The sequence below is a fragment of the Myiozetetes cayanensis genome, unplaced genomic scaffold, assembly GCF_022539395.1.
Source record: "Myiozetetes cayanensis isolate MyiCay16 unplaced genomic scaffold, myiCay2020 scf1, whole genome shotgun sequence".
Taxonomy (NCBI): domain Eukaryota; kingdom Metazoa; phylum Chordata; class Aves; order Passeriformes; family Tyrannidae; genus Myiozetetes; species Myiozetetes cayanensis.
Genome location: NW_026086604.1, coordinates 121,843,438 through 121,871,023, shown reverse-complemented (window position 1 = coordinate 121,871,023; position 27,586 = coordinate 121,843,438). Strand labels below are relative to the sequence as shown.

General features: G+C 36.9%; 1 protein-coding gene across 1 annotated transcript in view; it reads right to left on the bottom strand.

The window, feature by feature from the left end:
• CRPPA (CDP-L-ribitol pyrophosphorylase A) overlaps window positions 1-27,586 on the bottom strand; it is a 110,530-nt gene that overhangs the window by 82,241 nt on the left and 703 nt on the right. The window contains 2 exon segments of the mRNA XM_050332672.1: window positions 5,033-5,182; window positions 21,348-21,627. Of these exon segments, the coding sequence (XP_050188629.1) occupies window positions 5,033-5,182; window positions 21,348-21,627 (430 nt within the window).

Genomic DNA, 27,586 nt, shown 5'->3' with positions numbered 1-27,586 from the left:
TCTCTTTTTTCAGCTGTGTGGAGCTATTCTTTCTCATAAGGTGTTCAGCTTCACTGGACTGGTCACATTGGTGACCCCCAGCATTCATGCTGACAAACCTCTAACCATCAAACCATCTTCCCTAGGCTCTTTATTTACATCTCTGACACAGAAGCTGGTCAGAATCTTCTACATATCACTCCTCTTCTGCTTCCATTTTCAGTTGTTTCTCTGTCAAATCGTGAAAGGTAAAGCTTTTTAAATGTTCCTACTACCTTCCTTGCTTTAGCAGATACTTATCAAATGTCCACTGCTTTGTTAAGTCTGGGTATTTCAGCCTTTATATATTGTGGTTGTGTTACTTTGTATGGTAACATGACATGACACAATAAGATGCTTTGCGTTAAAGAAAAAAGATCTCTGAGCTCTCTGTGCATTTCATGATATGTCAGAAACAAGTATTATAGAAATCAGTCTCAGCCTACTCTGATTAAAGGAAAAAGGTAGTCTACCTGACTTCCTGATACTCTAATTCCTTAAAAACATACTGCTCCGGGGAACACTTGACTTCTGGTAAGTGAAGTCTTCCCCACCCTTGCAGGATCATACTTCACATTTGTTCCTATTTAAATTAAAAAGCTACACAGAAACATGAAACTATCTTAAGCAAAAATGAACAAGTCTGGTCTAAGGAATCCATCCCTTATTTACTATCTTTGGAGGAGGTGGATTTCAATTAGCACTTTAACTTTCCTGATTTCCCTTAGGGCTGATAAGAATAGAAAAGAAACATGTATTTTCAAAGATCAGGAATTTAATTATTATTACTAACAAAATAAAATTAAAATAATTCAAAAAAACATCTAACTGGCTGATTTTGTTCCAGTTATGAAGTAAGTCATGGGTTCTGCCATTTTTTATAACTTTTCCACAGGTTTTACTAGTTCTTAGAGACTTGAGTTTTTTATTTTAAAAATTTTAACTTGTCCACTACTAATATATACTGTGGATCATTATGTTGTGCAGGAAATGAGAGCTCACAAATTAGGACATGGCAGAACTAAGAGTACTGATGTAACATTATATTTATCTGCTTAACAAATTTATATATCCTTCTACCCAAAATCTCAAGGAAAACCCCCGGCTAAGGCAAAGCCTCCTGCTTGCAAGACACCACACAGAGTATAAATACAGTTCTTTCTCCCCTTGTAGCTGTTTGCATCTGTCACTTCTCTACCTTGGATCACATACATATGCATCATACAAATAAAAGCCATAACTTTTATAAATGTTATAAATTTTACAAATTGAAGGGCATGGAAGCAGTGCTGTATTTCCTAAGCTGAACATAGTGATTTGCAACTAAAATTGTTATGCAGTGTTACATACAATCAGGTGCCTGTATCTGCCAAAATCAGACTTTGCCTGATAATTTATTACAGCCAAGTATTCTATGTAATGACACGTAAGTCAGAGTAGTGATGCCTTTTAAGATCAAGACATCATTTTAGCCCACTGCTGTGGGCTCTGAACTGCTGAGTAATTACAATATGTACTTTAAACATTTTTAGTCTGTCTTATGTGATGTCCAGTACAGCAGACAGAATGTATCCTGAGTTAAAAGTGGCAGAAACCTTACAAAATGTTAAAATCAGCATCATTGTTCTGGAGCAGAAGGAGTAGATATTTCCTAAACTGGTCTTCTGATCCTGTTGTATTGGAGCAATTTTCATCTGAGGTAGAAGAATACAGAAGAGCTTTCCCTTCCCTTTTGCACCTCCACTTACCTGCCTCATCAAAAAAATGCCTTTCACCACGAAACATGGTGAAACCATGAAACAACGATGCTTCTCAAATTGCTTGCATTCCCCAAATAAAAAACTGAAAATACAGGACATCTGAATATCTTTTTTTTTCCTTGCTAGTTAGAAAAAAAGGTTGCTTTTACCACTGATGTTAAAACTGACGCTAACTGAAAAAGTCTGAGATTATTTTAAGGAAATATTTTCATAAAACTATATTATTGTTTCAGTATGGTTAAAAAAATATTCAAAATTAGCCATCAGAAAACCTAACAGTATCCAGTACCTCACCAAAAAGTGATGAAGAATGTTTTTTTAATGATCTCTCAAAGCCATTATGAAAACAGAATGCATGCAATTATTGAGCAACAAAATGTAAAAAGGTTTCAACAGCACTACTATAAAGCTGAGAAGTTAATAGTTATGATGCCAGAAGTCTTGACATCATCACAGTTAAATCAGAAAGTAACATATATCTAAAAAAGATCTGTTTAGAATATGTATGTTGCAGGCAATAAAGATGTGAGCATGAAAACTAAATTGAGATCCAGCACACAAAAATGAAATGCATCTCAATGAAATGCATGTGAACAACCTAGCTGAATGTCTTCAAAATCTGAGCTGGATTTTTGGTGCCAAATGTAAAGGGGATTTACCGTAACACAGATATATTTCAAGATAATACTGTAAACCAGTCTTTGGTATTTGTACATAACATTAACTGAAGCAGATTCAAAAGGGTGTGCATTTTTCCCCAAATCATTACTATCATTTTTTTTTTCCATTTGAGCAAGAAATGGAAAATGTTTTCTAAGGAAATTACTTAATTTGGTAAAGATCATACAAAAGCATTTTTTCATATTTTAATAGCACTAAATTTCTAGTTCTAAATAAATTTAAAACAGCAATAAAAGGAGAAGCAGCTCTAGTCTGCTCTGCACAGATTGCTACCAGACAAGAAGAGACAAAAGAGATGGTAAACCTGTAAGGATCAGAGAACTGACCTTAAACTGAATTTTACAACTTTGTGGTCGATATACTCAGTGATCTTACAGTTCATTGAAGAGAACACTTCTGGAAGTAAACACTCGAAACCTACCTACTCGCATCAGACGATGTATTTAAATAGAGATGGAGTTTAAAAGCAGTATTCCACACTACCCACATTGTAACTGAAAAGCCTATGTTACCTGAAGCAATAATTCAAATGGACAGTTTCTCTCTAAGGAATACATGTTTGACTGTTGTTTCTCCCTACACTGTTGTTGCAGAAAGGTCACAACTTTATAAAATACACAGGAGTGGAATCATGATCTCATGCCGAGTCTGTCAAAATAAATGCCATTCCCAGCTTTGTGAATGACTGGCAACGTTAGTAACAAAATTATTTTCTCTTTTTGTTCATCTGTACAATGATACTTGCCTTCACCAGGTTGTTGTGGCAATTAATTATGGATATGTTAATATTTAGGAAGCATCATAAGCTGCATCCATTCCTACAAAAATCTGTCCTACAGTAGCTTGACTGTTTTTCAGGACAACAATTATCTATCTTTTTTTATTTGTTTGTACAGTTCTCGGAACAATAGGGTCTTAATCCTTGACTTGGACAGCTAGACACCATTGAAACATAAATAATTAGAAAACAATATGAGTTGAGAGGTTTTAGCGAAGTGTTATACTTCCCAGGGCTCCAAGGCACAGAGCATTTAAATGCCCAGAATTTAGCCAAAGCAAAGGGAACTGGGGACAAGGAACCATAGCTTTGGTTGCTTCTAACAACTTTGGTGGCTTGTTCTTGAAAGAGCAGGGATACAAAAAAGAAGGCTGATGGAATACATCTGTGAGAAAAGAACACCACTTAGAGGAGCATAGGGACTGCAAATATAGTTGTCTTTTGAGTGAGGCATTTAGGGCAAGAGTTTTTTATGTATTTGCCAGCTCTACTGCATCTGAAAATTATAAGCAAACACAGTAGAGAAAATAGGGGGTTGTTTGGGGGGGATGTTCTGTGCACACCTAGGCTGCCTTTATCATGGGTATACACACTACATGCAAGGTGGAGTCTCCAGAAGTATCAGCTGTGTGTCATGATATACACCAAGAATATCCCCCTGCTTCCTATCAGAAGTAAAAAGGTTGGAGCCAGTCCAATTGCTCGAGTAACTCCTAATTTTGGTCCTCCATCTACAGCATCTAATAGCTTCAAGTACCAAGCATAAAGGGTATGACATGGAGTCTGTGCCAACATTTCTCAGTAGAACAATTACTGAACAATTAAGTAACAGTTTCTTCTTTGCTGCCTGTCCTCGCATGTGTTCTGTTGTTGGTGACTTCTAAGCTTTGTACTCTCTGAAAGTGAGTATCAGAAATTTGGACTTGTTTAGAAATGAAAGACTGATGGGAAGCATGACTGCCAGCATTAATGTGAAAAGTAATTCCTTCCAAGTGACAAATGAAGAAATGCTCTGCTTCCAGTCAGTCTGGAAGATACCTGGAGGACAAGCAATTTCCACAAGGTGATGAATGAAAAGGAAGTAGAATGCTGAGACGAAAGGCTGGAGTGTTTCCAGTAAAACGTGAATGAAGGGTGCGGCAAATGAAAGCAGTCTTCGGGGCAGAAAAAGGCAAAATAGTCAGGTTTAATACACCACCTACCATTTTTATTTTCCTAAATAAAGCTGAAATTAAAGCAATATATTGGGAAAAAAATGGAGAATTGCAACAGAGACTATGTAAACATTATTTTCAACCATTAATCAGACTATGTAGAATACATATGCAGCAAGAAACAAATTAAACATTTACCTAGATAGAGCAAATTAATATTATCCCAATATTTTAGAAAAGCCTGTATTCCATTAAATTATTTTATAATGTCATTATTACATTGTGCATCCAGAACTCTTTGAATACTTTCAGTCAACAATACATACTTAATATATACATAACTTTAACACATTAACCCACTCATTTAAGTAATCTACTTAATGCACAATAAAAATTATGGCAAGTATGTCTTTCCAACTGTTTAGACCCATCACCTCCTCTTGTATTTGGCAGTTTGATATGAAAAAAAAATGAATGGATTGGAATAATAAGGATTTTTCGAAAGACTGAGAAGTAATATGTATACAGTTTAATGTGATCTGAAATAGATGCTGAATCTCTGTTTTTGAAAAAAGAGAAATAAAGTTATCTTTTTAACTAAATTAAATTGAAAAAATACTTAGAAAGTCCTAATATCTTACCTGTTGATAAGCTTTGTAGATTATATCAAACAAGAAAGCTTGAGGCATTTCACTCGCTCTGTACCTGGCACGTTCCAGTGAGTGGTCTAAACAGCCATCTGCAGAAGAGGCAATAACAGTAGAAACTAGAGGACGAATTGCTCCTGCTGCCTGTGGAACAAAACACAAAGAGAAACCTAAATGTTATTAATACTAATGTATATGATATAGCTGTAGTCAAAAAAAAAAAAAGCTTTAAAATACATTTTTTCCCTTCTTTATCTTTCTATACCTCATAAAGCACAAGTCATACTACCTCGTCTGTATGAGACTTTCAACACTAACATAGCAACGGAAGAGTGTATAAGTACACATGGAGGGACAATTTACAAAACAAAATCTTAAGGCCTTCATAAACGTCTACTGCAAATACATGTACAGATCTGAAATGTTCATTTTTCAGACTTTCTTCTGCATACATAGTAGGTGGTTTCTGTGAGGACTCCTAGGCCTATTCAGATATCAAACAGCAGCAGACACACCTGAGATGACAACCTACACCGCTTACTGCTTTCACAGATTTCAATTTGGCTAAACTGCTCAAAAATAAGATACAAGAAAACTTTCAGAGAATTGAGATTGTTTCTCTGTTTGAATTCACCCTGTGAAACACTGAGCAATCACTCCTACCAGTGAAATCACAGGGAACACAGCATTTACATCTGAAAGTGTTCAATATCAAACAGCACTGTGCTCCAGAACAGATACTTAAATGCTTATATTTCAGTTTTAGTTTTGCTTAGGTTTGAAACCAATTAAGCATGTATCTTTGATCTTTTCATCAACATATAGTATTAAAGATCTACGGCATCTCTAAAGCCGAACTGTCTTAGCTGTCTTTAGGCATTGTGATACCAGAAAGTCACTCACACTTCATCAGTCACTTATCAAATCTTCACATGAACTTTAGGTGAAGCTTAAAACAACTGGGACAAGAGTTGTCCATACAATAATGGAAAAAAAAAATGCAGTGGCAGAACACTGCTTATCAAGTCACAGAGCAAAGAGCTCACTCCCCGATGATGCTAACCATTGAGAACAGCATGTTCACACTATACTGCTTATTAACAATTTTTAAGAATAATAAAAAAGAATAATTCACGCTGTTTCAAAACATTTGGAATTATACAACATCTTAAATCAGGATACCTAGAAAATCATCCCAAATGCTTAATTCTGCCAATCTGCACAGCAGCCTCAGAAGATTTTCTGAGGCTTCATGAATTTTGACACAGTAAAGAATAGGTCCCTTATCACATAACAGCACTGCTATTAATGATTTTATTTATCTCTGTTGGCAAATCCTGCCCTCATACATGAGTCCTGGCCATTCTTAGAAGATTTCTGACCTTAGATAAGCATACAGTGGTAGAACAAGACAAAAAAGTGAGTCCAAAATTTTTGTACTCTCAGAAGAAAAGAACTACTTGTCTTCCCTCCCCCTTTCACACTACTCAACAATAAAACAAAGGGGAATGCAGTCAGAGTGTTGAGCCCTTTATGAGCTCTAAATCACAGCTCCTTAGTTCATTCTTTTACAGAATAAGAACAGACATGTGAACCAGTTTCTCATGCCCAAAGAGTATGAGCTACCGGAGCAGGGTGAAGGGAGAGAAAAGATTCAAAAGATTGGTGTGACAGGAGAAATATCTGAACTGCTTTCTCAAGATCTGAAAAGCACTTTTACTTTCTAATACATGGAAAGAGATATCTACATAAAACACTACACAGAGCAAAATACTATCATCCAAAGGCAAAATGTGGTACAGAAAGACCAGTAAAACTATGAAATCACAAAACTGTCTCTCAAGAGGTAATCTAGTTCTTCTTTCTGACCTAGGCAGGATCAATTTTACTTCTGTAATAGAAAAGACAAACTGAGAAAACTAACCACCACTATAATTTTAGTAATACGTCAATGTATTAAATGAGGTGTAAATTTAACAGATGTACTTAGAGCAAAAGCTGCGCATAGCAGAAGTAGAGAGACTAAATTATCTGCAACTTGTCCCCTATTTCCTACGATTCAAGGACATGGATTACTACATCTATATCCCAGCTGCTGGGCATTTGGACTATGTTATTTTGCTCCGCCGTCATATTTTAATTGGTCACACACACACACAAAAATTGTAAAATCAGAAGGTCATGGGAAAAGAGAGAGAGCAGTATGCTAGCCACAGCTTTTCTGTAATTAGCTGTATATTTGAATTTTTTTTTTTCTGAAAAAATTACCATTCCAGAAAACCAGTTAGCAAAAAAGAATTCCTTAGGCTGATCCAATATTTTATTACAGTTTTTAACAATCATGTCATGTTACATTTTAAGCATAAAACAGGCTGGAAGAATACAATGTGACTTGCGTAACCAAATCTCACAAGTGAAACATCCACTCTGAGGAACAAAAAACCAAACTGCAATTCTAAATAAAATTGAATACTCAAAATTGTATTCTTAAAAGAACTCAGAAACACATTGTTTTCTTGCCATCTGGTTTATTGCACAATAAAAATTTATGAATGTCTATATCAGTATCTTTGTGTCAATACTAAACCACAACTCCTGCTCTGCTGAGGTCTAGCTCTTCCAAAAATTCAGAAAACTAAATCCAAATGCAACATTTTTTTTAAACCCCTCAATTAACTTCTCAAGTAATTGAAAGCTTCACATCACATAAAATTAAAAAAAATGCACTTTTCAAACAACTATAGTTTGGCTTCACATTACACCAGAACTGAGTCCAGTATGGCAGGCTCAGTTTCTCACTTGTGACCATTTCAATGAGAAATCAGAAGTTGGGCACAATAAGATTTCTTCTGCAGCAGGTCCACCGAAACTACACCTGACAGTGACTGAAAACATGAAATTAAACACAAATAATAAGATTCATGCCTGACTTTTGATCATGCAAGGGACAGAAATTCTATGTATGCAGTAACAGGATAATTAGCAGTCATTTGATTTAAAAAAAAAAAAAAAAGGGTTTTATTCCAAAAAATGACAATTCAGTCCATGACTGAAAGCAGAATGGAGAGCTTTAGTGCTTAGTAAAGCCAAGAAGTTTCTACTGCACAGAAAACCTTCATATGATGAGCAGCTGGTATCCAAAAGCCCCCAGTCCATAAGCTAGAGCATACGTGCTAAGGTGCAGCACCGAGTCAAAACCTTAAAATCCTGAGCCAAGATACAGAAATTGGTTGTTTTGCTCTTTCTCTGTCTCAGTGCACACCCATACAGGCTCCCTCAACCAGACAATGTGAGCCAGCACAAGGCTGTGTCTACCACCTCAGTAACATGTGAACTACATTAGCTCCTAAGGCCACTTTCAGACTGGGTAGAACTGGGATCAAGCAAAGGAGAATACTGGCCTGTGTATGCCCTACACTTTTTTCATATGTCACAAGAGAGCTGAGTCCCTAACACAGGGAACCTTCCATCTGCAGCACTGCTGGTACATGCCAACACAGCTGCCAAACCCACATTGGCTTACACAGACCTCGCCACACGTGCTTCTGCTTCCAAAACTGGCTCGTGGGTATCTTCATTCATGGTGTAAGCATAATACTTGGCATGTAAAAACAGAAGAATTGAGTTTTGTGAGTTTTGTTCTTGTATAAAGGCCAAAGAGGGGCACAGTTTAACATGTATGTCTAGTTCTGTGGTATTTCCCTCTGGTTAGTGCAAGCCTCCTCCCTAGTCTGAAAAGCACAAAGCCTTTTCTGGATTCTACTCCCAGTAGCCTTGCAATGAATTAAACAAAGGAATTTTTTTTAGGAGCTTAAGACAGGGCTAAAGACTAATTTTTTTCGTTCAGAAACTTAAACATTAGGGTACAGTGGGGACAATAATACATTAAGGCACTATTGGGTCTTACACTGGCATTTCCCTACTCAGAGGTCTCCTCTTCCAATTTCTAATCATTTTGACCCATATTTGCACTCTGACAAGAAACTCTTTAGATGTCTGTATTCAGTGACTCCATAACCAGGGTGCGCTTTAAGATCAGACAACACGGTCAGTTCAGGGAAAGTTAAATCCAATATTAATGACGTCTTTTATCACAAAATGAAGTATGAATGTTTAGCCCACAGAAGCCTACACACAACATAGCAACTTGGCTAACACAAAACAGCATAGCTTAATTTTATTGAAAACTCATAAAAAATAAAAATCCTAATTTTGTTTAAAATAAGGCAGGGTAAGGGAGGGAGGAGGGGATGGAGTTAATCTCGCAAGAAATTATCCAGCTTAAAGATACCCACAACACAGGGCAATATTCATCAGAGACCAACACTCCCCACCTACAACAAAAAAATAACAAGAACAAATTATCAAAGAGCCAGAAGCTCCAAAAAGAAGCATGAAAACCAACAGAGCCGCATTGCTGATCTGGTCACTTTGGGTAGCCAGAGGTAGAACAGTGCTAAACAGCTGTAAAGCTCAACAAGTTGAATGATACAGATTAGGAAGGGAAAAAAAGTTGCAGTGGCCCAAAATCCTTACCAAAAAATACCACAACTACAATTCCTTTTGTTTTAGAACAGTGTGGTAACAAGCTCAGACAACCACAGATCCTGCAAGCTGGCATACTAAAACAAAAAAGTATGCTATGTCTTTGGCACGCCCTTGTCCCCAGTAGGCCCCAAGTACTCATGCAGACACACAAAGTCTTACATGGCCAATCTGCAACCCTGAACTTCAAGTGAGTGGGAATCACAGCCTAAAACTTTACTGAAGGCAGTCATAAACGAGCAAAGTCTTCCACCCCTCTAACATGCCTTCCTTCTACTTTTTAATTACACCAACAATACTCTTCATTCATAGCCTCTATCACCCCTAAAATTCATTTTCCCTATGCTTTCTATCTTCTCAGCTGTCTAGTAGCATTAAGTGTACATTTTACGTTTTATTTATTTTATATTTTAATCATCCTAACTAATAAGTCAATGTTTTAAAATGACTTAGGAATAGGCCTGATATCAAGCACATAAAAGTAAGCCTATGAGTATTAACTTAAAAAGAACTTTCCTATTCTTAATGCTTTTACATGTTTTCGCAATATTCGTATTTATAAATTTTAATTCTTTTATCAGAGTTGTTTTCAACTCTGACAAGCAAAATAGCACTGAAGCAAGACTAACAAATAATTTAGACACCCTGCCTTAGAAAAAATAAACTTGCATTGCATATATTCACTGAAAATAGAAGTACATTAGAAATACATTTTCAAAATTTCAAAGCAGCTTACTTCTTTGAAACTGTTTGCTGCAGATTTTGGGGCTTGTCACACTTCATAGGACAAATACATCCATCTTGAAATTCCATTAAAGTCAGTTTTATAAAGGTAAATTTGATAAACACACAAAAAATTTTATCCTGCTTTTCCATTAATATGAGGATTGCATTAGGACAGTGTTGAACTACATAACAACAATCAATGTTAATTTAGACAAGGTATCTAACAAATATGTTTACATATTTACATAGTTGACAAATATGTCCTGGAATGTTATATGTTGGGTGAAAGATTATTTATATGTTTCCAAACACAACCATCTCATAAGGATTTTGGTCTAAATTAGGTCTGGCAATGAACTAGGAAAAGAAGCTCAGCATAACTACGATTAATTTCTTCTCATTTTATTCCATCAAACTGTTTCCACATGTTACTACAGGGAAAGTATTCTTTTACACAGATCAAACTACTTGACAGGAAGGGCATTCACAGCCATCTACAGTATGAAAAAAAAAACCAACCAGAAATAAACACAGTATTTGTGATGCACGAAACAGGTAGAAACTTGCATTTCTGTTCAGATATTTGCACTCAAACTAATTGTATCTATAGTAATCAACATACTTCAGCCACACTCCGTAATTACCATTTAAGTTAGAAGAATTGTCTCTACTGAAAGATTTCTTAGTTCATATTTATCAAACAGAATCTTGAAGGCAAAATTCAGAAACTTAATTATAAGATTAAAATATTTCACATATTTAAGAGGATGTTCTTTTCTTCTATTGTAAATCTGAAGGGGAGAATATCTAATAAAACCAAGGCATATAACTATTGCCATAAAATAAAGCAATTAGAGAATTACTTCTAATGCACATTCAAGGTATAGCACTGAAATACCGTATCTTATTTTCTTTTTTTTTCTTTTCCTCTTCTGCATTTTGTATCCAGCTCTTGTCTAGGGTTATGGGTTTTCTTCTCTATAACCAAATGAAGAAGTTTTATGATTCCACTGCAGAGATGGAAGATGTAGAGAAATCCTAGCAAAACAATTCTATTTTGATGGAAAAGCTAGGGGCATAAACAAAATAATAACATAAACTATAAGCCACCAACTGATACAGAAGTGCAGTTGATAACAATTCAACCATATGAGCAAAGTTTTCCAAACTTAGGTGAGAACACTTGTTCAAGGCCAAACTAGCCAAACTTCCAAACTGAACTGATACAAGTTTGAACATAGTCCACAGACTTCATAACTCATTCTGCCCCCAGAACTCACCTGCTTTCTGTATAGCAAGTCAAGGCACTGGTCTGGCTGCATGGGTTCAACTCAAACCTGTCACCATCTGCCCCATAAGTCCTTCTGTTAATGTCATGTCCAAAACAGCCTCCCAAACCAGTCCCTCAGCTGCACATGTCTCTTGAAGGACCACATGGAGCATGCAGTCAGTCAGGACTAGAGGACAACCAAGATGACTCAGTAAAGAATAGCAGACCACAAGAAAGTCTGAGGTGCTCTCATTATCACGCAGAAACATTAGTTTGAGTCTGGGGCATAACATACTTTCACCCACACTCACACCCAGACTCTACCATGTAGCACAGACATAACTTGTGTGACTGCACTGTGGTGGGGCCAGGATTCCTTCTACCTATTCATTCTGTCAACAAACAAGTACAATCTACAACCTGGACAACTTCTAATGTATCCATTAGAAATTAAGGCTGAAAAAATAAATGTTACATTCTTTCTTCCAGGTATTTTCTGCCTATATATTCTGTAAGAGAAAGAATAGTTCTTACCTTATTTTTAATTTTGTTGAGGGGGAAAAACAAACAAACAAACAAAAACAAACAAAAATTCGCAGTCCTTATGGGCACAGCACGTTTGATTCTCATTACTGAGCACTAAGATTTCTTTTATGCAGGTAGTATCACCAGCCAGTCCAATTCCAGCTGTCTTGACACATTTGTTCTGGCAGCTTTTAATTGCCCAAGGACAGAACTGGTTGAAATGTTAAACAAGCCTGCTCTAACACAGATATTAAACCTAATCATCATCCAGACAAAAAGAAGGTTAATTAGAACACATGTAAGGAGTTTTGAATCCTATGAAAAAAAGGCTTATATGCTAAACTTCACCTAATTTCCTTGAAGTCTGTTTACCCAGCTGGCTAGAAGCAACAGTCAAACTCACTAAAATTGGGCACATGTTAGTCTTAAACCAACACGAGGAAGGAAGAAGTTATAATTGTGTTTATTCCTAGCTGCAAAAGAAGGGATGTTTAATCAGAAATTTAATATACACTTTGATCTAATGTTAATGAGCTGACACGATGTTGTACATTGAGCTGACTTCAAAGATATGGGATGCCTTAAACAAATGTAATGTATATTTATGACACTGTTTAAGAAAAAGAAAACATTTCTTCTAATGAGGTCACCTTTATCAGAACATACTATCTGAGTAACTGGGGATAGTACACATACATCAAGACATGCCAGAGCCCCAATTAGCTATGGCAAATTAAAGAAGATAACAGAAACTGTTGCTCAAAAATTAAGACCGCACATGTGGGCTTTTTTTATTTTACATAATTTCTGTTCTTTTGTATTTAAAGCATTTACCTCCAAGCATCAGTAAATATTGTTTTGCTCTAATCAACCACGTGCTAAATTCTAAATGTTATTCTGTGGAAAAAATAAGATTTCACCAAGAAAATAAAAAAGACCCCTTCAAAAAGACAGGATAATAGGAATACGCAACTGAAAATATATGTGTATATGTATATAAAGTAGAGGAAAAACGCAAAACTAGGTATATCACAGGCTGCAATTTTCCAACATGCAGCACTGAAAACAAGGTCAAAAATATACTGTAAGTGGAAAAGAAGCAAAATCAAGAACATACATATGCGCTGAGGAAAAGTGTTGCAAACAACGATACAACAATTATGTAAGCTTTGATTTCATGTTAAAATCAGAATTTTTTTTTTTAAAAGCAGACTGAAAATAAATTCTAAGAATGTCATTTATGTTGCTCTTGTATCACAAATTACTGCCATAAATTTTTAATACAATAAGGAATAAAATTACAAAAGTTAGCATGATTAAACCAAAACAAACATTTTTAATGTGTCACACAATTACACAGCATTTCTTCCAGCGCATTCCTTGGAAGAAATTCAAGAATGGTTAAGGAAGTCAGTGTTTTCCATAGATACAATAGTATTGTACATTCCATAAAATACATTTTGTCATATTATCAACCGAAAAAGGTCTTATTACCTTAGTCAACATATTTAGCTATTTTTTCATCACAGTGCAATAACTGATAATGTTTAAGAACATATTCTTACTCATTAAGGTTTTGCTTTCTTCTTCATAGATTTTTTTAAAGTATTTTAAAGTTTGTATAAAGTCTGTATAATGCTACCAAAGATCCATACTAAGTATATGATCCAGACCACACATAGCATCCCCCACCTAAAGAGCACCACATGCCGGTGTAGCGCTTCAAGGCTTTCTTACGGCATAGTTATTCTTTTCAGTTGTCAGCAATAGTTGTACATGATACACAATTACAATGGATTCTATAAGATGCATAATTCAGCCTAAGCAAATCAAACATTTCAAAGCAAATCACATGGCCAGTATGCTACCATCAGTTTTCAATATATTTTTGAAGTATTTTAAAGCATACTTAGAGCTTTACATTTGGCATTCATTCAACGTAACTGACAACAAGACAAGCTACCAGCACTTTCTTGTTCTAACTTGTGCTGTACTGCAAATCTAGGTAGCAAAAATTAAACAGAACATTTGCTATAGAACTTAATGAACTGTGAAAACAATAAATTTTGCCTCTAAAATTAATAAGACTGTTTATTTTACTTTGGCGGCATAATACTACTTTGCATTAACAACTAATGAAACACAATTTACAGTCAGCAAGCCATCCTTCATGCCCCAGATACTGATTTACATTGCAAAAAGCTATCAGTGAGAGTGTACTGTGCCACAAAGGATTTTATATAGATAGTAAATCTATATAAAGATGAGTTAACATTTGTATTCAGTGGAATTGAAATCTTGACACTACTGCCATAGGAGTTACAACTGAGTTTAAGAACTTCTTTAAGAAGAATATTTTACCTCCAGACAGTGTATGTCATTACAAAATCAACAATATCATGATGTGAATGCTACTGATCCACTGCTTATCATTAAACACATGATTTGCATCATATTATGAAGAAAGAAGAAAAAATCTTGAGGTGTTGTAGGAGGACTCTTGCACAATTTAATCAACCAAATGCAAAACTGCAGTCTTTAATTAATAACTTTCCCACACACACGGTACTGAGCAATCAAACCCACGGCACTATAGGTTGTGGTCACACAGTGCTCTAAAGCAACCCTGCATTTGCTTATCAAATGTCTTTGCCTTCTGAACTTGCTCAGCTGCTTTCCTTGGAACTGCTTGTGCCCTTTCCTTGCAGCAAACCATACACCTGAGCTTCTTTCTTGTACAGCCCATTAGATTCAAAATTTCAAGTCATCTCTTTATACAGGCTGCATCCAACACTTCCTCTGTTATCACGGGCCTTGTAAAACAGATCGTCACACCTTATGATGTCATTTTGGCTCAGATAGTGACTTTAATACACATATGTGTGAATTTGATACCTCATGAATTCAATTCTACATGCTCCAAGGCTCCTCAAGGCTGTATTACAGCCCACTTACTTCCTGGGAACAGAAGGATAAGCACAGAACCAGTCCAGCAGACTAATACAGCATATGAAACAGGCCAAGTTGGCCTTCAGAAGCTTCACCTAACCTGCAGGGCTGGTGCTGTCCCTGCCACAATTACTGAGATCACAAACTCTGCCAAAATGCAGCTGGTGACATTTCTGGATGAAAACTCAGATAATCTTTCTTTTCAGTTGCCTTTTTTTTTTTTTTTAAAACTTTTCACTTTTTGGTGAAAAAGGGGAAAATTTACATGCCTAATCCTTAGCCAGAGAGATACAGCTATGAATCTCTTCCGGATCTGACCACGTAGGAGTTTCTAGAATGATCCAAGGCCTTTATTCAGCTTCTCACACATGCTGGACAAGATAAGATTTCCCTTATTTTAAGAAACTATTCTTTAATCCTTTGATCTGCTGCAGGAAGGAGAAACATGAGTGACTAAATAGACATATCTTCTCTAAAAGCTGCTTCATTTCCCAAAAGTCATACTGTTTTCTCAGATAAAGCACATAGATTTTAACTAGCCTCAAATCAACAGCAGTATCATACATGCAGTTTCTCTAAATTTAAAGAAGATACTTTTTAAAGACACTACATAAAAATGACTTCAGCAACCACTTAAGTGCAGGAAACTGTGCTTAAAATTTATTTCCAGGATAAATTAACCCTCCCTAAAAAAAAAAATTAAGGTAAAAATTACTCTGCATGTAGACTTCCAGAAGCTAAAAAATGGTAGATCAAGTCACCTTTTAAAAGGGATTAAATACTAGTTGTGTTAGGCACAGCTGGCTCTGTTAGTACAACACGGAAATGCTGCAAAGAAGAACGTTTCACAGAATTTAGGTTTCTGTCTATAATATATTTATTTCCATTAGTTGAGTTGCATCCTTCCTAATAAATGCAATGAATAATCTAAATCACTTAAATTGAGACTGGGAAATTACAGACCTGTTTCTCCCCTTACCAATGCATTCCAGACATCAAACACTTCATCTTGTTAGGACTAAAACTTCAAGTATTTAATAACAATACATTCATTTTCTATTCAACACAGAAGACAACAACTTGACTGAGAAGGTTTTAACTTTCTATGGGACCAACAATGCCATAAGCTATGGAAACATCAGTATGATTTTGATAGTTATCCATTAAAAAGGAACAATGCATTGTATAACTATCTTCTGTACAACAGCAAAACCACACTTCATTTCTTCACACATTCAGAAAAGTTTTAGGGCTACTGAAGAGCTTCTGATCTTGACAATAATGTAAAATCATAAAATAGTTTGGGATGGAAGGGACCTTTAAAGGTCATGTAGTCCAATCCCACTGCAATGAGCAGGGACATCTTCAACTGTATCAGGTTGCTCAGAGCCCTATTCAACCTGACCTTGAATGTTTCCCATCTCTTTGGGAAACCTGTTCCAGTGTTTCACCACTGTCATTGTAAAAAAATTTTTTTCTATATCTAGTCTGAATCAACTCTTTTTTAGTTTAAAATCTTTACTCCTTCTCCTATTTCAACAGACCACGTTTAAAAGTTTGTCACCATCTTGTATATGAGCCCCCTGTAGTTACCAAAATGCCACAGTAAGGTCTCCACAGAGCTTTCTCTTGTCCAGGCTAAATGACCCCAGCTCTCTCAGCCTTTTTTCATATGAGAGGTGTTCAATATGACCATTTTTGTGGCACTCTGCTGGACCCACTTCAACAGGTCCATGTCTTTCCTGTGCTGAGGGCGCCAGTGCTGGATGTAGTACTCCAGGTGGGATCTCATGAGAGTGAAGTAGAGGGGCATAATCACCTCCCTTGACCTGCTGGCCACATCTCTCCTGGCCCAGGACATCACTGGCTTTCTGGGTACTACGTGCATATTGTCAGCTCAGGACCAGCTGACAACACCCACAAGTACCCCCAAGTCCTTTTCCAAAGGGTTCTCTCAATCCATTTTTCCCTGAACCCATATTGATACTAGGGACTGTCACAGCTGAGGTGCAGGACATTGCACTTGGCCCTATTGAACGTCAGTGTTCACAAAGGCACACTTCTCAAACTTGTCCAGATCCCTCTGCATGGCACCCTGCCCCTCAGGCATGTCAACTGCACCACTCACCTTGCTGTCATCTATAAATTTGCTGAGAGTGCACTTGATCCCACTCTCTATGTCAACTATTAAGGTATTATAGAGTATTGGTCCCAATACAGACCCCTGAGGGACACCACTTGTCACTACTCTCCACTTGGATGTTGAGCTATTAACCACAATCATCTGGATGCAACCAACCAACCAATTCCTCATTCACTGAACAGTTCATCCATTAAATCCCTCTCCAATTTATACAGAAGGATATTGTGGGCTGTGTCAAAGGCTTTAGAGAAGTCCAGACAGGCAACATCCATAGCTCTTCTCTTGTCCACTGATATAGTCACTCCATCCCTAGGTTGGTTAGGCAGCACTTGCCCTTGGTGAAGCCATGACAGCTTTCTCAAATCACCTCCCTGTCCTCCATGTGCTTTACCATAGCTAAGGACATGTAACTCTTACGATGTTTTATTCTAAAATTGCCTCATAATCCCTACTGTTCACTAGTAAGTGTTTTTACATTGAAGTCAGTCACACTCCTAAAGTAGAGAACTCATTCCATCAGTGAAATAAAAATCATGTCAAGATGGTAATTGTAACATGTCTTCAGTTCTTCTGGTTTTGCACAAGGGTCTGGCAGGACACCAGGAGTCGTCCCAAAGCACCAAGCATACAATGGAATTATAACTTCTGAGAACACAGGCAGAGGATAACTTCAGATGACCCAGTCTTTGCAGCTGGATAAAAATCAGTCTTTGAGTATAACAAAGAGGACAAAGACAATGTGTAAAATATTCTATATAAGACAAAACCAGAGGAGATAAGAAAACATAAAAAGACAATAATTTTCAACAGAAAAAGTACAAAGAAAGGTCAGAATGGGCAGAACTGCTCCAGCATTCCATCCCCATTCAAGTACACCACACCAGATCATCTTATTTATCCACCCAAGTCCTCCTTCAACTTCAGTGGAGAAAAATAGGTGTTTTTCAGTTTGCCACCCACCAAGTTTTGCTATTGTAAGTCAACAATCATAGACAGCAAAATAAAATGTCTTCTGTAACTGGTTGAAAAGAACGGCACCCACAGGGGTGCATGTTTCCTGCTCCAGCCTCCTGCTGCAGTGAAACTGATAATGGCAGCACTGACAGGAACAGACTGAGCACAATGCACAGTATTTTCTGTCTGGGGGTATTATTTTGACTGACTGCCTATGTGAGAGTCCATGAGCTGAGCAGCACTGTACAGCTGTACTGGCACGTAAGCTTTGTTCAAATCCTTGCTAAAGCTGAGAATAAAGTAATGATGTTAGACAGCTTCCAGAAACCAGCTTTTAAGAGTGCCATTGTGACTTAGTCCTTTTGAAATAACAAACTATACTTTCAAATCTAGTTTACGTTAACTAGAGAAAGAAAGTCTTTGACTGTATATACCTTCTTTTTTTTAATTCTCCATAGCAGAACTGACAAGTTCCCCCCCGCCTTCCTGATTTTTTTTTCCTTGTAAGCATTTTTCTTTTTAGTTATGTTGTTTAAAATGCAATGTTGGCAATGAGATATTGCTAGAGGCTTTGGACTCATGCCTTCTGAAGCTTCCACTTTTCCCAACTTTTACTAGCAATAAAGAATTTGTGTCTAGAAACATGTAATTTGAATTGCAAAATTACCCCAAAAACATAAATGGAACTTAATTGGTTACAAAATAATATTTTCACATAATTAAGGAATTGTTTGAGGGATTTAAGGCATAATTTATTAGTTCTGGTTAAGGTGCACATTTTGATTCCTACAGGCAAATAACAAACTGATTAGTAAGTGTAATAAAGCAGTTTATTTGTCTGACAATTGGCAGCTAGCAGTGCAATAACTTACTTGATCAATTGCCATTTTAAAGAACATTAAAGCTTCTCATAATTATGCTATCTATATGGTATGCAGATGAATAACAATACAGTGTTACCCTTAACACAAGTGATTTAATATGATGTTTCTGCCAGATTTTCTACCTTTCTACATAATGCAAAAGGAAGTAACTAATTTTGGTACTGAAAGATTGAAGAACTGACTCCCTTTCAGATACACAAAGAATCTGACCATAGGAAGAACTACAGATGATAGCTTCTCTTGATCCATTTTTATCCTGATACTCAAAGCCATGCATATGAACTTTGAGAAAGAGTCGTAGCTTCCCGTTTAGTTCTTCAGAATTCTGCAGCTGTCAAGTGAGACAGCCACCTGTCTCTGGGAGGAAGCTTTTCCAATTCATCACATAAAATAAAGGTCTTCTTATGTTCCTTAATTTAATTACTTTGTCAGGTAACATCAACAGTGCACAGTTCTTGGAGTCCATTTCTGTAAATAAATACCATACATGTTTCAGACAGATATTACACCACAAAAAAATACAATGGCACCTGTACAAGATCACCTTTTAGAGATCAAATGATACTTCAGTAATCCAGGTAAGGACATATTTACCAGTCAGATAAAGTTCAGGTAAACCACAGTACACTGGCTTGAGAAGGTCAACGGAAATTGCCTTGGTTCCCTACTGTTTTACTGAAAATGCCTTACATCCAATTAAAAAGAAAACCAGAAGAAAATATTACAGTAAAATCACAAAAGTTTCAAGAAAAAAAGTGAACAAGTTAAAGAACTTAAACACAAATTCAAATGAGATATGATATACCTTAATATGCAAAGACACCTAAATAGAAACACATTCAGGAAAGTTATTGTCATTTCAATTCAACATCAGTACAATTAACTCCATTCTTCTACCACTCTCAAATAATCACATTTAAACCCGATTTACAAAGAGCATTAATTTTAAAGTTTCTAGCAGAGAATCAATTCTGGAATGCTATTTTGCGCTACATGAGAAAGGTCAGAAACCTTGTTAAAATTCTAACAGAATTTAAGTTTTAATGACTGAAAACTTATGTTCTGGATCACTGACAATTAGAGAACAGAGTTTCTAGTTTGTTACCATTTCTTATTAAGCCTATCTACAAAAGTACAGGCCTACTCGCAAGAAGTTCAATATATTTAGATTTCTAACAATGTGCTGAGAGACCTTATATAATTTGATTTTCATAATAAATATTTTAACAAGCCATACATTCCCCTTCCACACTAGGAGGTTTCAAAAAAAAATGTGTAGGAGCACTAAGGAAATACTACAGTTCATTCTTTGGACTCATTATTCAACTGTCAAATCACCTGTGAATCACCTGCCAATTAGCTTATCTTCTACCACATTTTCTGGAAAAGACAAGTAGTGGTATATTTTCCTATATTTCTAGTACCCAAACAATCTGCTGTCACTAATGGCTTCTACCTCAAACCATCTCCTTGAAGCAGGGAAGCATTATGCTATCTTATTAACGGAGAATTCAAGGACAAAGTGAGGATAACAAATCATACAAACAAGTCTGTGGCTAAGTCATAATTTCTCACATCTCTGACTTAGCCAGTTTATCTAACAGTTCTTGATGCTAATACATGCCTTTCCTACCCTTCTACTTGCATAATACAACTTCTACCAACTCTTCTCCTTCACATATCACTTACTTTCTCAGAAATCCTCCTCGTTCCTGTGAATAATCCCAGTCCCCAGATGTAGTGACCAATAGGAGAATATCCAGCCTATGGCTGGAGGCTTCCCACTTCCCCTGTTTCCCAGCAGTTTGTAATGCTTACAGGTTCTAGAACAATTCAGCATTACTACAGAGACAGCTCCCTTGATGCTTATTCAGGATTTGCATATAAGTTTGAGAAGAATACACGAAGTTTGAGAGTCAAGCAATGCAGTACATACACTCTTTGGCTATTATTAGAAATCACTAACAGAACTGCTCTAGCATTAGGTGATAATGCTGTATGGGAAAAAGGGTAAACTATCATTATGCAATCTACCTTTCAACTAACAAATTGCTGATTAATTCAATCTCTTACTGACAGTCTCTATGGCAATAATTATTCCCTGTAGCAAATAACGCCTACGGCATTTAAAAATGTCAACCTCCTCCACCTGACCTCTCTGCTTAATAGGGATTCTGGATCTATTCTCCTTAAAAAAACAACATCACGCATTAATACACTTGCTAGAAAATTCCTCATTTGTCAGTCAAGATTTGACGCTGTTTTTACATGTATGAAGCACACTGCAGAGTTGCATCGCTGTATAGTACATACCCCATGTTCTTTAGCAGCCATAACCACTTTTGAAAGGATATCTTCTTCTACAAATGGCCTCACAGCATCATGGATAATCACTACTTCTGGTTTCTGGAGCAGATGGCTGGAAAATTCCTTCTCTGCAAATACTTTCAGTCCATTGAAAATTGACCGGTGACGAGTTATTCCACCTTCTACTACTGTAACTCTTTTGTGGCCATATTTTTCAATTATACTCTTCATTGTTTCAATATTTTCAGGAGAGACCACCACAATAATGTCAGATATCCAACTTATCCTAGAAGAAATAATACAAAACCACAGAAAATAGATATGAATTACTAAGTAAAAGTAGAGATATGTGAAACAAAGAAACTCATAACAAAAATTCAAGATGGCTAAATAAAGCATCTCTCAGTATACTCAAATCCATGTTTTTGTACTCCAGGCCTAAAGGGAGAGATATTACAGAGGATTTCTACCAATACATGGATACCAACCAATAAAACTGGAGTTCTGGAAATGGACTTGCTTCCAACAGCCACTTTGCAGAGGGGTACCTTCTGATAACCCTTCCAAAAGCCTTCAAAGTATTTCTTACTCCAGCCTCATTCCTAACTTGAAACAGAATTTCTAAATCAGTCAGTTACAGTTTGTTAATCAGTTTCCAATGAATTGGTAAATCCTGGGACCTGGAATACTCCATATTCCAAAGAAGTACACTGTGTACAAAAAAATAAGAGGATCAAGAAAATTTCTGAAACAAAGATCACTATAAAGACAGTCATGAGCAGTAATTGACAGATTCCTAATGAATTAATGATACTGTAACACTTGAATATTGACAGGAAATACTATACTGGTAGTTTGAAAAAAAAATATACACACACAAATGTTTCTGCTCTAGTGCTTTAGGAAGCCAGGAAAATGTAAAAACATAGCTGTGCTAGCTAAGATAACAATAACATCAAAAGTATATTTTTAAAGAATTTCAAGCTGTTACTGTTGCTATCCGTCTAGGTCTACAATAGAGGAGACGTGTAGGGGGACAATGACCCACAAACCACAAGACTAAAACCAGTCATATTTGAAGAAAGGTTAAAGTCATACTTGTGTCAAAGGACCTAGGAATACAAAATCAAGTCACACGTGGCATACTGTACTTAAAAAAAAAATAGAAACACCACAATTCAAATCCATTTTAGTGTTTTATTTTCTAAATGTTATGTAGAGAACATTAAAAAAAAATGTTTCCACAGATGGCAGAAGAGTTTTGTAGCATGTCAGACAAGAAACTCATCAGATGAGCAATGATTAAAAAAACCCCCAAACTTGCTATGTTAAAATTACCTACGTATAACTTACATTTCCAACTAGAGAGAGACAAGTATTATATACTCCCTCAAGTAAAACTAGTAAAGCTATTGAAACTAATTTTGCAGACAAAACAAGAATAAAGGTACTAAATATTTCCAGAATATTAGAAAAATAAGTGTAAGAAATTTACAGTTCAGAACTACACAGGCTGAATATACTGGTTTCTACAATAACACATGAGAAGGCATTGCCTAGAAACTCTCCTTACTCCAAAAGAAAAGTCATCTGTGATACAAATGATTCCCCCAGAACTAGGAGAAACAACAGAGCATCTTCCACCTTACGTATGGTTGGTTTTGTTTGGTTTTTTTGCAATTGATAAAACTCCATGGAAAATTATTTCAATTAATTTTAAAATAACTCTTAAAAATCAAGTAAATGGAAGTGCTATTAGCATTCTTCAAAAGAAAAATATTTGTCCTTGTGTTCATTTTATTATTAACAAAGGCAGAAAATACAGCCAAACCAACATATTCTCAGCACTTTTAAAGTACTGAAGTTGTTCAAATGTAAAATCTGAAACCATATGGTTTCAAGTTTCATTTCAACTTGTCACTCACCACAGGTTCATCAAAAGGTTTTAAAACCTCTGAAATTAGTTCTGGCACAGTCTTACATCTAGCCACAAAACTTAGCATGTCTGCATGACTTAAACTTAGAACTAGGGCAAAGTAACTGGATTCATCTCAGTTCTTTTGAATATCGAGAGTCAGTCATTTAAATAAAGCAAAATTCAAGAAGAGCTATTTCACACTGAATGAGAACAAGAGCTCTGCACTTCTATTTGCAGAATGACTATAGCCTTACACAGTTCCCAGAAACAGTGGACATTGTGCACATTCACTAGCTCTGCATAAGAAAAGCACTAACATTTCCCTTTGTGGAGTTAAAATGAAGCAGATTATGAGGCAACTGGGTAGCACACAGCATCTTCTGAGAAGAAGGGAAGAGAGCACAAGTACTGGCCAGCCTATGATAAATCGTTGCACGGGGTGGGTGGAATGGCTCAAGGCCTCCAGTGGGGTACAATATACCAAAAAGTGACAGGATGCGGTCACAGCTCCACCCTGTGTCTGCATAAACACATTTGTAAACTTGAGTATGTCCTCCTTAAACTCATTCCAGACTCATGTTCTACAATTAGAGCTGGGATTTAGGGATGTAACCTCTTCATATGAGAGTATAAAGTCATCCTCTAGACCGATTATGTACCAGAACAGCTTAGGTTTTGTGCCACCAAAACTCATGAAAAGTACTAATCCAGTAAAGTATGCTACGAATTTTAATGAATAAGAACAGTGCACCACACAGGTGCTTGCTCTTTTAAAGATCTGCTTATGGAAATGTTGCAAAATGTTTTAATGAAGTAGAAAGTTATCAGTATACACTCAATCTGTCAGTAAATAAATCTTTTTTTCCTCCCTCAATTTGTCACATTTTTTTCAGAAAGATTTCACGCTGAAATAATAAGCAGCTCAGGACCTGGTCAAATCCATTTCAATTTTATAACTGCAATATTAGATCAAGATAACACAAGTTTCAGCAAGAATCAGCACAATGCATGAAAAAGATCATAATACTGTACCCCAATCTGCTTAAACAATACAGAACTCTAGTGCTTCCATACAACACAGACTGTAGTTCTGAAGTGGAAAATCAGGTCTGACCAGATGAAACATAACTCCAATTATAATCACTTTACAACTGCCTTAGGAAGACCTTAATACTAGCAGAAGGGAAACAATGAGGCAGAAAAGTACTATGTGTTTGTTTCCTGCAACTATCCTTCTCCTCATCACCTACAAATAGACCTACTGCCTGGTGGGAAATAGTATTATTTCATTAAGTTTCAAAAAAAAGTACAAACAATTATATTAGTCCAGGTAGAACTCGAAGTAAAGGAGCTCATTAACTCCACAACAGATTGTTATTACATGCCTTCACAACACAAGCCACAGAAGAAATTAAACAAAACCACTTTGAAACTGCATCACCTAAGTGGCATGCTGAGGTACCAATGTGACTGAGGTTTAACCCTCCGTCAGTTCCCTCACATACAAACCCGTCCTGAGCCTGAAATCTGACATCAGGCTTAAATGCTCACACTCAATCAATTTGCAACTCTCATTCTGCCAGTAACAAACTATTCAGTACAACATACCAAAATCAGCAAAACAAGGCCAGAACCAGGCAGTCACTGATGAGATGGCTTTAGCAGTGTTACACAGGATCTTTCACTGCGACAGAAACTCTTCACAGGTGCAAGATAAATCATTACACCACTTTTGCTGGTCTTATTATTCAAACACCAAATCAGAAAAAGAACCATCAAGAACAACATGCATTTGCAGAATGCACGTATAACTTCCTTTTGCTCCATAGCAGCTTTGTTATGACTTTATTGGTATATGAAAAACTGTATCTTTTACAGTACAAAAATGGAAGCAGGAAGCTTTTAAGTCTGATATATTAAGGAAGTTTGAAGGATCTCATGTACAGAAGCCATTCATTTTTTCCAAAAATAAAATGCTCCTTATGAGTCAGACAAGATAACAAAGATACGTTCGTAAAGTTTGCTATTATTATTTTCAGCTCATAAGCTATTTCAAGAATAAGCTAACGATAACTGGACAAAAAGAACTAGTTTTGCACACCTCCTCTCCTAAGGGCATCATCTGTGAATATTATTGGCAGGCCAGTGTTCTACATGCTGCCATTCTATACAACAGGATGCACTGCTTATTCATTCGTGTCTGCTCTTGTCTCATCTGCCCATTTTCCTACATTGATATTTAAGATTCTCACTACTTTCAGCTGAACAGCATAAAGATCTTTTTCTACCAACCTTTAAAAAGCACATGCAAAGCAGCTGCACACCCTTGAACTACTCATATAGCTGTCTATATATTACTACCTTTATTCCAGATTAAAAAAAAAGCTCAAAAATAGCTGCAGCAGCTGAGGTAATCAGTTCAACAGAAATTATTACAGGCTAATGGGTCAATTATTCATTCAATTACAACAGGTCAACAACAGGTATCAGAAGATAGTATTGAGCTAAATACAAAACCTGCCAGTTGTGGGTGAAAGATTATGTGACAAACTGCAGTTCCTCAGTATCACATTTTTGTTCTTACAGCCTCACAAAGTAAGAACAAGGTACATCCTTTGCAGTTTCAAAGCCAGAAGTGAAAGTGTTGAGATGAAAGAGAAAGCCATTCTAAGCTTTGGAGTACATGGTTTCCCAGCTCCTCATACACATCTCTACCAGTCAACACTCTACTGAACACTCTGGTTCAGTAGAGATGGTAGGAAGCTCTGCCTGTCAGAGCCCTGGCAGTGCTTATTGTACTCCTAAGCAAAAGCATCAAGTCGTTACTCTCACAATCAGCTTGGTTGGACTGTACAATTAGAATTCAACCTTCTAATTTTTTGCAGCTTTAGGACATAAATATAATTCTGTTGCTCAAAGTACGGTTATTTTCTCAGAGCTTAGTGGCAGTAAAAATAAAGGGGGTTTTTAGATGAATAATGCTTTATTTTCCTATGAATATCATTTCCTTCCCAAACCTCACTCTGTTCTCATTTCCAGGTCTCCAATACAGTGAGTGAGGATATTATTCTTCTCTGTAGATTCCCATGACACTTTGGCAGAAATTACAGCTGTGGCAAGCTTTGGATTGGAGGTTTTGCTTAATTATGTGCTTATCTTTGTGACTGGCTGCTGTTGAAAATTAAATAAACAAGTAGCATTTCTTTCATAAAGTAACAAGGGACCTGAGGGAAGCCTCTCTAGGTGGGAATGGAAAAAGAGTCACAATTTTGATGTTGTACAAGTTTCCGTGAGTTAAGAACTTTGAGAGATGCTGGCAATTTCACTTCTTGCACCAACCTCCACTCCTCCCCATTTATCCTTTCTGAAAATCTAAAGGCTTGTTTTCCTAGTTACTGCAACACATCCAGAATATACTCCTGTGTATTCTGTGAAATATGGTGTTTCAAGTGACACTACTCACAAGACTTACGTTAACATTTGACAATAATATATTAACTGTCAGTCACATGCCTAGAACTCAACTGCCTTATGAATAGGAAAAAACCCTGGCTGCTAATAGATCCCATTACTTGAATCCTTTGCTCCAACACAGAATCACAGAATGCTAAGGGTTGGATGGGACCTTAAAGATCATTTAGTTCCAACCCTCCTGCCACTGCTAGGGACACCTCCCACTACACCAGGTTGCTCAAGGCTGCATCCAAGCTGGCCTTGAGCACTACCAGGGCTGGAGCACCCACAACCTAACTGGGCAACCTGTTCAACACCCTTAGAATGACAAATTTCTTCCTAATATCTAACCTAAATTTCCCCTCTTTCAATTTGTACCTCTTATTCCTCGTCCTATCACTACAACATAGCCACAGAAAAGTTACATGTGCAGCTTCATGCTACATATGCTTCCAGTTCAGCAGGACTTAAACAAACCTTTTCGCTTTAAGCCTCCTGCTGATGCAAGGTGGTTTACCACGGCCAGTGGTGAAGCACAATGCAGTGCTGTACACCACTGAATGCATTCACCTCACTATGAGGAGTGGATCTTTTTCAGAGGCCTCTGGACACTGCCATAAAGACAGCACAGATCTTTTCTCAAGGCTGATGAGTAGCATTATGACCGTCTCCAGCAACTGCGGTAGGCTCGCAGCTCACCAAACCAGCCACTGCAGCTACAGGAACCCTCGAACTTCGAGGCTGAAGGGGCCTCGAACCGATGATCTCCGGCATCCATGGAATGTGCCACAGCTTCGAGGCACAGGCAGGGCTGTGGGGGGAGAGCAGAGCCGCCCGGTATGGTGGTCCGGGGGCCACGCTGGGCTGGGGGAGG